Genomic DNA, 14,581 nt, shown 5'->3' on the forward strand with positions numbered 1-14,581 from the left:
CTTCCTGTGACAATGAAGTCCATACCAAAATCTTCACCAAAGAGTCTGTGGATGGATAGGGATTAGAGAAATTGAATCATAGAATGGTTTGGGTTGGAAGGGACCTTAAAGTTCATCTTGTTGCAACCCCCCTGCCACGGGCAGGGACACCTTCCACTAGCCCAGGTTGCCCAAAGCCCCGTCCAACCTGGCCTTGAACCCTTCCAGGGAGGGGGCAGCCACAGCTTCTCTGGGCAACCTGTGCCAGGGCCTCACCACCCTCACAGGGAAGAATTTCTTCCTTACATCTAGTCTAAATCTCCCCTCTTTCAGTTTAAAACTGTTACCCCTCATCCTATCCCTACACTGCCTGGTAAAGAGTCCCTCCCCCCTTTCCTGTAGCCCCTTTCAGTCCTGGGAGGCCGCTCTAAGGTCTCCCCGGAGCCTTCTCTTCTCCAGCTGAACCCCCCCAACTCTCTCAGCCTGTCCTCACAGGGGAGGTGCTCCAGCCCCCTGAGCATCTTCGTGGCCTCCTCTGGACCTGCTCCAACAGGTCCATGTCTTTCTTATGTTGGGGCCCTAGAGCTGAACAAATTGGATTAATTGTTTATTATTTTGTCATGTGCGGCTGTGCTAGTAACTCACCAGAGTTTGATCTTCCTAGACAGCTTTTGTGGAGCTGATTTCAGAGGAATGTATGTTTGGATATGGCCCTAGCAAGGTGATGCGGTGAGTGACACTGGAATTAGTAGCTTCTGTTTGACTCCAGCTGTGACCATTTCCCTTTAGTGCTGTATCAGTTTTGCCTGTTTTGGTACATGGGCTGACTTCTGGGGTTTAATTCTGTTGTCTGATGCACAAGTGTCACAGTGACATTGATGGCGTCCTGGAGAGGCATCTCCTGTCCTTTAGATGCCACTCCAGTGGGATGGGGGTTCCCATTGGTCTTTTATTAGACCTGCCAACCTCCTGAGCATGTCTCTGGTACCTTGAGTTACCTTGCATACCCAGGGTTCACTACAATACAAACCAAGTCTGTGGCTGACAGCTTTAACCCTGCCTTCTGCTCTGACATCAGTTGGTTTCAGCATCAAATAAGCAAAACCAAACCTATCTGTATGGAAATTCTCAGGATTGTACGTGCTTATTCAAAAGGTGTTTTCATCTGCTGGCTCCAGCATAGATCTCACATACAGCAAATTCAAACCATAACAATTTATTTTTTTTAACTTCATCAAAAGTTACCCTCTATCTATGCCATAGGAATAGGTTGGAATATTTTGAATTAAAATCAAATTTGATTAAAGATTCGCCAAATATAGGGGAATCTTTGCATTGAAAGGTATGTACAGATACTGTAACTAGCTTGAATCACATTCAATGCTACATAACTGCTTGACATGAAATATCATTCTGAATATCTAACTGAATCTATGTATCTTTAGATTCTGTCCTTATCAATGATCATAATGCATCCTCCTGTAAAATAATCGGTTCACTCGTGGAACTATCATGGCAGTGTGGTTTATTCATGTCTGCACAAAAAATAAATTGCTTGATATTATCCCAGTACTTGAGAGCAAAACTTTTTTTCCAGAAAAGTTAACAAATAGCTAATTCAGGTTTCCAAAAGCGTGTGTACTATTACCATTAGTAAGAAGCTTAACCAACCTGAAAGCAAATGCTAAATGATCCAGATCTTAGTCTTATTAAGATTGTGTGTTTTCTACCACTTAAAAGCCTATCAAAAACCTAAAGAGCTGGGTAAATGAGATTTTCTGGAAGGCAAGCTTTAAAGTTTACCTCTTTCTCTTTTTAAACAAGAAGGCGATGCCTCTATTTACATGCCGTTTCTGGAACTCAAACGGAGCGAGTACATCACTGCTGCAGTGTTTCATGGAACATCCTTTGTTTATTCACACTGTGCCACTTTTAAACTTCAGATGTAAACAACAAAGGCTTCTTTGTATTTCACACTATCTCATACTCACTACCTTCTGAAGTCCAAAGCCAAAACACTGTGGAATTTTACCCTCCTTACACTTTCTTCTGCTTGTCGGATGCGTTCTTCCAGCCTTTTCTATTTATAGTAGCTGGAAAACGGCTTGTCTTCTGATTAAAATATGCTCTGTTCATTTTCTCTGGACTTTTCAGTCCTTGGTATGGGCTAAAATAGTATTCCCTGGTAACCATTTCAAATACAATTTTACTAGTAGTTATGCATATATTTGATAACAGAAACAATTTGTCATCCTGGAGGATCAAAATTGCTTTAAAGTGTTTGACCCATCTGTGATCTGTTACACAGATGAAAAATCCAGAAAATATTCCACTGAACTCAGCTGGTCAGACAGAAAGGTCAGAAAGACCCAGGCTGGAAATGCAGCAGCTGTCTGACAACACAGGTTTTAACATGGAAGAGTATGATTTCCATTTCAAAACAGAGTGGGAAATTTAGTTGGAAATTTCACAAAACTTTATCTACACTGATCCTTGAGATCTGCCACTGTGAAGTCCCCCCTGCCTTTTTCACCTTCATGGGGAAGGACCTCAATTTTATGTTTCATTTGACATGCAGTGGGTCAGACTGTGAATGGTGTCCACATCATTCTCGTGCTGGATCCATCTCCTCTCTGTTTGATGATGCCTGGGGGAGGTAGCCAAGGCTCTTTGCTCTTCTTCTCCCATTCAGTGCTTATCTCCATGGGAAAGACAAGGACAGACTACCCAGGCAGTTTTAGACACTTTGCTGTGCTGTGTTGCATACAGTCCTGTCCTATATGTGTAGTATAAATTAAATCTTACTTTTCAAGAAAATGACATGATATTTCCCTTTCCCAGGGACAAGTAACATCCTTTATCATCCCATCCCCTTAAGCTGCATTTGAGCACAAGAGGTATCTGATGAACCCGTCTATCAAATACTGGGTTCAATTTTGGCCCCCTCACTACACGAAAGACATGGAGGTGCTGGAGTGTGTCCAAAGAAGAGCAGCAAAGCTGGTGAAGGATCTAGAACACAAGTCTTGTGAGGAGCAGCTGAGGAAATGGGGTTTAGTCTGGAGAAAAGGGGGCTCAGAGGAGACCTCATCAGTCTCTACGAATACCTGAAAGGAGGTTGTAACGAGGTGGGGGTTGGTCTCTTCTCCCAAGTAACAAGCGATAGGACAAGAGGAAATGGCCTCAAGTTGTGACAGGGGAGGTTTAGGTTGGATATTGGGAAAAAATTCTTCGCCGAAAGGGTTGTCAAACGTTGGAACAGGCTGCCCAGGGCAGTGGTGGAGTCACCATCCCTGGAGGTATTTAAAAGCCGTGTAGATGTGACGCTTAGGGACATGGTTTAGTGGTGGACTTGGCAGTGTGAGGTCAACGGTTGGACTTGATGATCTTAAAGGTCTTATCCAACCTAAACGATTCTGTGAGTCTATGATTCTGTTTGGGTAGAACATTTAATGTATTGCATAACAAATACTTTTGCTATAAATTGCTAGGAGTGTTAGGTCCATGTTAGATCCCTCTGAGATCTTTATAAGAAACCAGCAATATAGACAGAAAATACTTTAATGGTGACAACAGCCCCTTTAGCAGGTGAGTCTGATGATAGGTGTTCAAGGTGAGTTGTTCTCCACTCTAGATTATCCTCCTGTGACTGTGTGTTCATTGGTTGAGTGAACAGTATTGACAAAATTCCCTTGACCGCAGGCCAGCCAGAGTTTCCCTTGCAGTCTGAGCTGACCTAAGAGCTGTGAGGCATACTGTATGATAACTTTCTCCATATTTGTGTTAATTGTGGCAACTGGAGCCTGCAACTTTGGTCAGGCTCCTCGTTGTGCCGAATGGTGCACATATGGCCATTGTAAGAATCAGTGTGTGTCCTGCAGAGCTGGAATAAAAAAGGATGAGTAGCATTAGTGCCATGTTAAAGAATGAGAAACAGAAGCAGAAAGAGAGATTGGAAATGTTTGTTTTGCTGAAAGTCACCAGGACAGTCAGAGGCAAACTGGGTGATATTCCTGCTGCTCTAGGAAGTATGCTCAGGGCTTTCACCACCTAAAGAGGGTATACAGCACAATGCAAACCAGCTCCCAGCTTTTTTGGGATGAGATGGTTTAGCATTACACACTAATGGTCATGAGAGGCTGAACAGAAAAACAGAGCTTGTTATTAGAGGCAAAATAAGTGTCAGAGATGACAGGTTGCCCAACAATTTCCATTATAAGGATCTTCTTTCAGGTATTCCAGTATACCAGTTTTTATGATTTCAGAAGTAAATATTCGTGCTTGGTCTCTGTCTGAAAGTTTTTCGCCCCAGTCACAACTGAGGTAATTTCTGGATTTTTCAGGATTTTTGGAAAAGATGAATTTGTTTATTCCTCTTAAAAATTTATATGTTTTCCTGAGAAACTGTCATGCTTATATATTGTTGAAGAAATACTTGATATAAATCCAGTGTTGAATCCACTGAGAAAAATAAAATGATGGCAATGTAACAGTAGAGCTGAACTGAGCCCTCGACGTTAAATATGTGAAATGAACATTTTTATTTGTACATTGCAACTCCCCTGAATGAAAAATAATTGGAGTGACTTCCATTTATTGCAAAGGATACACACACAAGGGAGTGCCTTGCATTGCACAGGCTAGTCTGCACTTTGTAATGAAACGTGGTTCAGAGATAACTGAGCTAATGGAAGTGGTAAAGTCTTGTCAACACAGCATTTATATGTGGAGTGTTTTCTTCTGCTCACAGGCAGCATGGATTTGCCTGATTTTATCATTACGCTGCTTTTGGACCTGAGTTATCTTCTCAGAGTTGTTCAGGGCTGCACCATGTGGACATACCAGTTCTGGTCTGCAGTGTGTTGGAAGATTCTGCACTAAGCTTCACTGCTCCGTTTGTGGGTTGTTATCAGTGGCCTCGTCTCAGTTTGGACCTGACCATTTTTCATTTGGGGAATTTAAGAGTAACGGATGAGTGATTAGTGAAGAACAGTCTGCTGTCTCAAACTGCGGAATAGCTTTAGATCACTGCAAGTCAGAACAGGGCATATCTTTTCTTAGCCATCATAAATTATCCATGCAGGATGTACAGTAAAAGGCTGTTTGGCTGCGTTAAAATTGGCTAGACAAACAGAATTTCCATCTCTCTCAATGGCTCCTTCAACACCTAATTAGTTCCCAGATGCTAGTTGAGCAAGATGTCTTTTATCTTTGCTAATGTTATCTTCCTATACCTCCTAAATGTCCCCTGGTGCCATTCTTCACTTTCATCTTTCTTCCCTCAAGAGAAGGCAGGATGGGTGTTCAGGAAGCTCTACTCTGAAGGTCAAGCTTGTAAAGACTGTGGGTCAAGTTGATCCTGTTATACCAGTCAGTATCTGGAGCAAAAGCTTTGAATCCAGAATTAGATTGGTATGATGGAAAGCAGGATACAACTTCCTTTCTATGCATGTTCATAGGATCAGTATCCAACAGGACAAAATAGAATTGCAGATTTTATTTCACTGTCAGTTCCATTTAATACAATTTAGGACAAATTCAATGTTCAACTTTTCCTATTGCTAGAAGGTACAAAGAAGTCTGTCTGTGTAAATCTGCCACTTCAGCTGGCATAGCTGATCATTGTGGGCAACAAGAAAGTACACTCAGATGTAAAATAGTAGGAAATATCAGACTAACTGCACTCCTGATCCTTCCTCAACCCTCTGAACATAACCACTTGGGGCCTCAGATATGTTAATAACCAGGCTACCGGCCAACTGCGATTTACCTTGGCAGGTCTGATTTATATCCAAGCCCAGCAATTCTTTCCCCTCTGGCAGGAATGAGTGACCAAACAGCCTCCTTCAAGCTAAGTGTTTAAGGGAAAAGCATTTCAGAGAAAGCAGGTCTACAAACCAGTGGAACAGGCTATATATATACACGCAGCTTTCCCCTAAGGCTCATGAGGCTGTGTCTCCAGCTAGGTTCAGTTTACTCAATTCAGATGACGTGCTCTTGTATGTGGAGGTTTTGTCAATAGGCAAAAGCTCTGACAAAGCCAGTTTTGCAGTTTTGTAGATGAGAATCAAGATTCTTCAGCTTAGACTTTGCACCACCACCTTTTAAGTTTCTATTGTATTTCCTTCTTATCAGCATTTTCCCTGTGCTGCACTGGAAGAATACATTCATATGAACAATTCCAGCAGGTCCATGTAACAGCATTTCTCCTCTTTGACCAGGTTATGTGTAGTCCCTGTAGGATGTTTATGGCTTCATATTTATAATGTAGTCACATAGCAGCTTGGTTTCTATCACAGCAAAGACCAAGGAAATCTGTAAAGTCAATGGGTTTCACCATTTCTGCTCTTAGATCCTTATGCCCACACTATGAAGGATGCAGAATTTATACCAACATAATTCGATCATTCCTGGTTTCACTCTTGCCTGATTTGTGAGAGGCACACTGGAAAGTGAGTTCTGAGACTAGACAGCTTCCCTGCAAGGATATTAATAATACTTAGAAATTATATAGCACTCCAAAACCCTGTGCAAGCATTAGCTAATTATGCAGTACTCCAAAGCCCTGTGCAAAACATTAGCTAATCAATTCTTGCAGCACCTATCAAATATATCAATACTATTGAATCCACTGTGCAGAGAGGTAACTGGAAACAGGAGAATGTAGATAGCTGGTCCCAGTCCATGCCGCTGCCCAGTGTGGTCATTGGGGTTAGACTTCAGCACTTGCCAGCCACTGCTCCCACATTTTCCTTGGCAGGATCCTTCTTCTTGTCTGGCTCGCTGTGGTGTGAAACATATGATTTCCAAAAGGAGGTCACCAACATGGATGCGAATGCAGGTTTTACCAGCTAGACATGATTTCAGCCCATTCCAGGGCTTTGTAGAGGTCACTGGCATCAATTAGTTTGGAAAAGCCCACATCAGTAAGTGACATAGAGAAGGCTGGGTCCAGCATGGCAAACTGAATTTTAATTTTTGACAGTTGCGTGTTTACCAGTGAGGTGTTCCAGCCAACTGAAGGCAACGCAGAGGAAACAATTTAAACTAATATATCATTGAGTTGTGATACTGCAGAGCAGGCTGTCTTTCAGAAAAGGAGAGGTATATCTACATGGCACTTAGCAAATGAAGGAGAAAATAAAACATTCTTTCTTAATTGCACATTGTTGACGCCTCATGCTACTCACTGTGTTTGTTCCTCTGGACCAAGTGAGCATGTATTGCTGAATTTCTGCTCCCAAGCCTGTCAGCAACTGATCCACAAACTTGGCAAAGTCGGTTAATTTGTTTTCGAGTTAAAAATATCACAGTAATCATGTGTCTAGGATGTATGCATGCTCCCATCCTACAGAGGATCGAGTCCATGCAACTAATTCCTGCAGGCCTTCTCCTGAAATAGTGCAGCTCCTTCAGCTCTTAGTGCTTTTGGAAACAGGGATGAATTTCAGTATTGCTGCTGATGATATGAAATTCTGAGTAGCCAGTATAAAAAAGGGCCAGCCCTAGAGATTTTAAATCAGCACTCCCTGCTAGAGCGCTCAGCATTGTGAGATTCCTTGCCTTACATTTTTACATCAAGGATGAATGATGATACAGATCACAAGCTGTCACAGGTGTCAAGATACTCTGCTGTATTTTCAACGTCAGTGATTTTAGAGGGGCTGTTAGAGATACAGGAGCTTCATGTAACTTGCTGAGACACGAGACAACCTGGATATTGCAGCGGCCCGAGTACAGGCTGTAAGCTTGCTTTTAAAGTGTGTATTGAATCAAACACAGGATGATGCTATTTTTATTAAAAGCCACAAAACGCTTGAAACCAATTAATACTCTGCTGCTTTACGAATGCCTCTGCTCAGAAAATTAAAAGGTTTCATTTAACAAAACCAATTTTAAAGCTTTTTTTGTCAAATTTATAAGTGGGTTCAGCCCCTTCTCTAAACTTCCATGAACCATGCATTTGCAGCACAACATATCAAAGTGTCAGTGGCTTCCAGTCTGTTCCTTCAAGTATTTGGAGGTACAAAGGAATCGTGCTTTTCTGACACAGTTCATTCCAAATTCTTAAGGCACTTTACAAGTATTAGCTACTTCCATCTGAATATAAACAAGGAGCCAAACACCTTGAATGTGTTGTTGCCATGCTGTAATGTCAAATGATTAAATATTTTGACATACTTTGGCTCAATATAATCAGCTGGCTACAAAAAGCTGAAGCAGCAATTACTGTCAGTTCAGAGGGCAGTAGCAAATCAAAGTGCAGAAGTATCACGTGCTAAATACAGTTGCTTGGGAGTAAGTGAAGAGCAACCTTCTGTGGTTACACTGGTTTGGTTTATTCCTTGGCAGTCTACCATATAATCTCCTCTGTTGAGGACAGCATTTCGTATCACCTAGCATAACTGAACTGAATTGCTGCCAGTGGAACAAACCGATTTTGCTAACATGCAGACTCTGCTGTGTCCCAGTACACGGCCTTCAAGTTAAAAAGCAAAAACATCTGTAAGATGGTACCACCTCTCTAAAATCTTTCCCTTAAAATCTTCCTAACAGTGTCTTGCATGCTGTGGGATCCCCTCACTACAGTGGGTATCAGACTGGTAGCACTAGGTTAAGTGGCAGATGGTTGAATAACCAACCAGTATGGTTCAAATGGGAAAAATGGAAAAAATGGTTTGATTTGCTGCAGTCCCTGTGGTTCCAAGCTGTGTGTCCAAAATCACGTCTGTACTGACAGTGATGTTTGTGGCAGTTGCTGGTCCTGTGCGTGCAGTGTTCACGGGTACAGCACTGGCTGTGTACGGCCCAGTATCTGTGGTGCAAGGGCTCTAGGCAGTGCCTCGGTGCACACCTCCAGTCTTGGTGCCACCAGCAGGAAAATTGCTTCTTGTCAGTATGTGCTGCACAACAGATGCAAATCTGCATCCAAAATAATCGTTCCAGCTCACCAATTCACTAATATATTTTCCTTATGATGGCTGAGCATTTTAGGAATCAGTTCTGCAGACAAAGCAACTGCAAATCTTGAGCTGTCCCTGAAGGACTTGATGAAGGTAATAACAGACAGCTACATAATTCCTCATGACTGTGTTCACAGCTGAGGAATTTGGGGGTTTCCCACACCAGATTGTGGTTATAATTTTGAGGAGCAGTCACAAGTTCAAGCTGCAGCAAAAGAGGTTCAGAATCACTGAAATGATTTTGGTGGGTCAGTGAAACCGGGTGGTGGTTGGCTTCAGGTATGAAAAGAAATTGGCAATTGCTTGCACGCTAGTGTCACAGGTAAGCTGTGATTTAAATTGGCCCTGCTACTGAAGGAATGAAAAGTGGGCTGCTTCTTAAGGTATCTCCAAGATGAGCCAGAAAAATTATAGACAAGTTAGGTCTGGTGTTTTATGCTGCAGATTGCTTGAGTTATCAGAAGTTAGTAGACACACGTAGAATACAGCGTTTCAGAGAAGAGTTGATGTGACTTTAGCAGAGGAAACTCATGTCTTGCACACATAATACAGTTTTGTGAAGAAAGCGGGTGCATAAAAGGGAGCCAGGTGCTGTGGAATAAGAGGAAAGTTTCTCTTCTGAATGAATAAGTGGTTATAGATAAGAAATAAAAGATACAAATGACTGGGCAGTTTTTGCAGTGAACAGAGGTTACCAATTACCTGTCTTGGGAACCTGTGCAGTTCAATATACTTATAAAAGAGCTGGGAAAGGGAGACAGACAATAGTGATGTGCCAAAATCTGCTGATGGTATAGAGTTATTCCAGGTAAGCAAAAGTAGACATGACTACAAAAAGTTGCAGAAGAATCTGACAATATCAAATGTCTGGGCAATAAAATAGCTGCTGAAATTCCATGTCGGTAAAAGTCAAGTGCAGACACAATGACAGGGTTTAAATTAGCCCGCGAAAGAGGTCCTGGCGTCATTGCAGATGGTTCTTTGAAAACGTCTGCTCAGTGCTCAGCAGAGGTCAGAAAGGCAAGTGGAATGCTAAGAATTGCTGAGAAAGAAATGGAGAATAAAAGAGAAAATGTAACTGAATAAATCCGTGGTGATCTTGAATAGAGTGCAATTCCAGTCACCCCATCTCAATGCAGCAGTAAAATAGATCTAGAAAAGATGCAGAAAGGGTGAGAAGGCTGACCTGAGTTATGAAGTGGGGACTCAAAGCCTGTGAAGCTCCTGAAGAAATGAATGAGCAGGATTAAGGCAGAGGTGTAAAATGGAGATCACTATGGAGAGAGTGAATAAGGAATTATTTTTTGCAGCAGAGGATGTAATGACGTGATCAGGCAAGCAGTTTAAAGCAAACAACAGGAAAAAGCTTTCTCAGGCTATAATAAATTAGGAATTAGGAAACAAAATCCTTTACGTGCTGGAAGTACAGGTTGTTTAAAAAAGTAGTAGTGCTGAGGTTCCCTGCACTGGCTCCAACATGTTCCTCCAGCACTTATCCTGATGTACCGAGCTGACCATGTCCCCTCTGTCCTCTACAGCTGGGTGAGGTTTGGGTTCTGGTTTGGTTTGGCCTCTCACCAGTAGAACCTGCCAGGTTTTTTGGTCTGGATTATAATCAGTTAAAGAATCTGTTTGATCTCCTAGTGTGATCTCTCCTATGACAAAAGCCAACAAAATCCCTTGAATGAATTAATGAATGAATTCTCTTTGAATTACAGCAGAGTATTTGGGGGAAAAAAGATCCACTAGTACCTTAAAACTTTCCTGCAGTGAATAAAAGGTCCCAAGGGTTAACTACACTCAATTTGGTCCTTCCCATTTCTGCATGCAAAGGCTGCAGTAGCCCTTTTGGCTGCAGCATGGTAATGGGAGGTCACGTCAGATGGCTCAGGAATTTTGAGACAGCGAGGACTAAAAAGTCTGCTTAGAACAGGATTATCATCAAATTATATGTGCCTTGGCAGCAGGAAATCAATCAAGAGTGGGCTGATTTACACCTGCCGGAGCCAGCACATCATGAACTTCATCATCTTTCCCAGTGATGTTTTTATCTTTGCATTGACACAGTCAGTGCGAGGAAAATATTTTCCCGTTTAAAATCAAAACATTCAAGGTAGTGTTTGGCAGAGTGTCGAAGCCTGGGGTTCCCTCTGCTTCTGACAACAGTGCTGGTATCTTTTGCTAATGACCAAAGTGCAATATAATGAGTTGTCTTGGGCTTCTGCTTTATTCAGCGTGCAGTGTTTTAATGGACTGTTAGTAATGCTGAAAGGGATAAATGATGTTTATGCCCTCTTGTGGTATGTTATTGAACAGAATGGATTTTCTAACTGACAAAATTAGGCCAGTGATGGAAAAGTCCCAGGTAAAAATCTGTAACGAATACCATTTTGCACAGTAGAAAAATATCTATCCCTCCAGCAGCATCCTCATGACTCAGTTAAGGGGAGGAGAAGCCAATTTTACATGCATTTACAGCAGCACGTAAATGACTAATGCCCATGATGACAGTTTGTGCCATCTTTCTGGAGTGAAGATAATTTTAAAAGTGCTTTTCTTTGCTAGGAGGGTTAGAAAGTAAGTGAAATACTGCTTTCTAAAAGCAGTTGTGTTGACACCTCTTTGTGTTAGTTGTTTCCAACGTGTTGTGATACATACCCTCACATTTTTTATTTTCTTCGCATCACATCTGACAGGTAAATAATCTGATTCCCTTGAGACAAAGCCTGTCCCAAAGATGAAGAACGGTCTTTGGTGATTCTACATGGGGAAACAAGGCCAGATTCCTGTGAAACTGAGCTTGTTACCCTGCTGTGTTCAAATACAGTGAATTAACTAGTTGACATCATCCTAACCTGCACTGAGAATTCAGAGGTAGGGTTGGGAACCCAGGGGCTCCCCAGGCAGGTCAGTCACGGATTTTGTATCCATCTTATTACTTTATTCCTGACTGAAAACTGAATACAGCAAAATGTATCCTCCAGACAGTGAAATTACCAGGATAACTCAGACTAATGCTCTGCAAAGTCCAGCAACTGATGTCAGACTGTGGCCAGTACTTAGCTGTGCTGAAGCAGGATCTAGGAAACCCTGTTGTAGGAAATTTGAAGACTTTTTGGTCCCAAATAATCACCTATTATTTAAGTGTTAGCTAATGCTGTGAGGAAGCATTATTTCCATTACATGTCATCTTTCTCTCTGCCCATCTACCAAGTATGTAGAAGACTATTGTAAAGAGGAAGGGAATTACTTCCTTTCCACATTGATGATGGGTTTAAATGGAAATAGTGGGCTTAACTGGGCTAAGCTTTAGGAGAAACTCTCTAACAGGATGATAAATATCAGAGTGGCCTCCTTGAGGAAACTGGAGGCTCTTCATCTCTGAAGATCTTTCAGAAACAGTTAAACAAATGTTTGCTGGGACTAAGGCAGCTATAATTCATCATATCATGATGAAAGAAGTTGGACTCGATGACTTACAACAGGTCTACCAGCTCCATTTTTGTGATTCTGTGTGATGATTTCCTTTTATTAAGTTTATTTATTAGTATGATGAGAGAACACATATTTATCTGGTCATCTGACCCTTCATTCTTACAGTTGATCGTACTGTCAGGTCTGACTGATGGCAATGCGATTCTATCTATGTCCAGTGCTTTACAACTATGCTTTGCAACAGTAGTCTGACACTAATTAAAGCGTTTATTAGGTTACTGTGGACTTCAGTGAGCACAAGTTATGTCCCCACTGAGATAAGAATTGGCTCCAAAATGTTGGTGCTTACCAGTTTCCTTACAAAAGGAAATTTCAGTAGGAGACATGTCATGGCAATTCATGTTAAAAAGAAATTCCCTTTGTCAGAAAGCTGTCAGGAGTTTCAAATTGAGTTAGGGGATATCAGAAAGAAATTAAAGTCTAATTTAAAATCCCCACCCACATTCCTTCTTCTTTTCCTGCAAAGCGATTATTGCTCCTGGTCCACGTATTGTCAAATCTTTCAGAAATGAGCCATAATTTGCCTTAAAAATACCTTGCTGGTCATGCTGGAACTGTTCTTTTTGAAGAATGGGTTTGCAGTGACTCTGTAAAAAGAGCCCCAATGCTCTTACTTCTCAATGACATCAGTGGGGCTAAAATTTCACCCAGAAATTCTTCTTGGCATAAGGACATTTGGGGTGGATAGCACATTTCAGAGCTGAGGCACCTGCCAGGTGAAGTCCTTGGACATTGCAAGGCAGCTGACCAGGCTTGGTCAAAGTGTGCTCTGCTGCCTTTCACTTTTGTTTTCCACTTTCATTGATGGCACCACGTCCCTGCTTGGTGTGGTTAATAAAGAGGAGAGAAAGAATGTGTGTCCGTAGCAAATTAAGCAAATGAGCCATTAAAACAGGAGGGTACACTACCTCTTCCCACCAACGCCTACTTTGGTGCCTGCAGTGTCTCCTAGCAAAACGACATGGGAGCAAGGATAAATGGCTTTCGGGGGTGTGCTGCAAATGTGGTCCAAATGCTGAGAAATGTCTGTGGCTCCTGCTGAGAGAAAACCTTACAATCATTCATCAGCAGAGAAGCCAGCAAACCACTAATGGCTTTCCATCGTGTTTCTTGACAGGTATTGACGGAGGGCGGTTTTGGTCCCATCACAACAGAAATCCGTGAGGCTCCGGAGTTTTATTACGCCGAAGATTACCATCAGCAGTACCTCAGCAAGAACCCCGGCGGATACTGTGGCCTTGGGGGAACGGGGCTTTCCTGCCCTATTGGGATAAAGAAATAGCCTGTGCTTACTCCACCACCTGCACTTTGTTTTAGGGAGTTCGAAAAAAGACCGACAACCCTGATAGGTGTTACAGTGCGTCTGCAGCATCAGTGCTTAAAGATATGGGAAGCTGTCGGGGTGGCTTTCCATAATTTGAGCAGTTTCCCATTCACTGATATTAAAAGCCAAAGTAGAAGCAGAAATTGTGCCTGTTGGCAAATGCTCTGTGCAGCTCACGGGTTTCCTTGCAATCTTGTAATCTGGAAAGAAAATAAATTTCTAAAGGCTTGGCTTGAAATGCTGTTAAAAGGATGAATTAGGAGGTGGTTGCACCTGCTAACTGCTTTGCATAGCTAATGCCTTCAGACATGTTTATTTTCTTGGGTTAATGAATTTGCTCGTGTTATGAGAGCTTTGACTTCTGGAGACATGGTTGGGCTCATTTTAACTATCACAACCCTGTAATTTGATGTCTTTGAGAACGGTGAATTTGTAAGATCAGTAATTCTCTCACAATTTCACTTCCACAGTAATGTGTAATATCACCTGTAGTGCCTATTTTCTGAAACAATTTTAGTAAGAAAAAGTAAAAATTGTAACCTGATACTTCTTTTTGACAGTTCCATAAAGTGTATAAACACAAAAAGAAATCAATTTAGTTATCTGCATTACAATAAATTACAAAAAAAGAAAAACGTTGTTTGTGATGCGTTCCATGACTCTAAGTATATATCTGGGTAGATCTAAAAAAAGTATCAAATATTGTAAAAGGCTGCAGCCTGCTGATTAAACACGAGGGCTTTTAAATCTGTATTATCGTGCATGACAGTACAGAGGAGTAGAATTCTTATTGGTTGCACTGTAACATAATTATGCCTAT

General features: G+C 41.8%; 1 protein-coding gene across 2 annotated transcripts in view; it reads left to right on the forward strand.

The window, feature by feature from the left end:
* Positions 1-14,396, forward strand: part of MSRA (methionine sulfoxide reductase A) — a 292,651-nt gene extending 278,255 nt beyond the window's left edge. For both annotated transcript variants that reach the window (XM_074861326.1, XM_074861325.1), the window contains one exon: positions 13,555-14,396. In XM_074861326.1, the coding sequence (XP_074717427.1) occupies positions 13,555-13,719 (165 nt within the window). In that variant the 3' untranslated portion in view covers positions 13,720-14,396. The remainder of the gene's footprint in view (positions 1-13,554) is intronic.
* Positions 14,397-14,581: the final 185 nt, after the last annotated feature.

Source organism: Strix uralensis, chromosome 3, assembly GCF_047716275.1.
Source record: "Strix uralensis isolate ZFMK-TIS-50842 chromosome 3, bStrUra1, whole genome shotgun sequence".
Lineage (NCBI taxonomy): Eukaryota > Metazoa > Chordata > Aves > Strigiformes > Strigidae > Strix > Strix uralensis.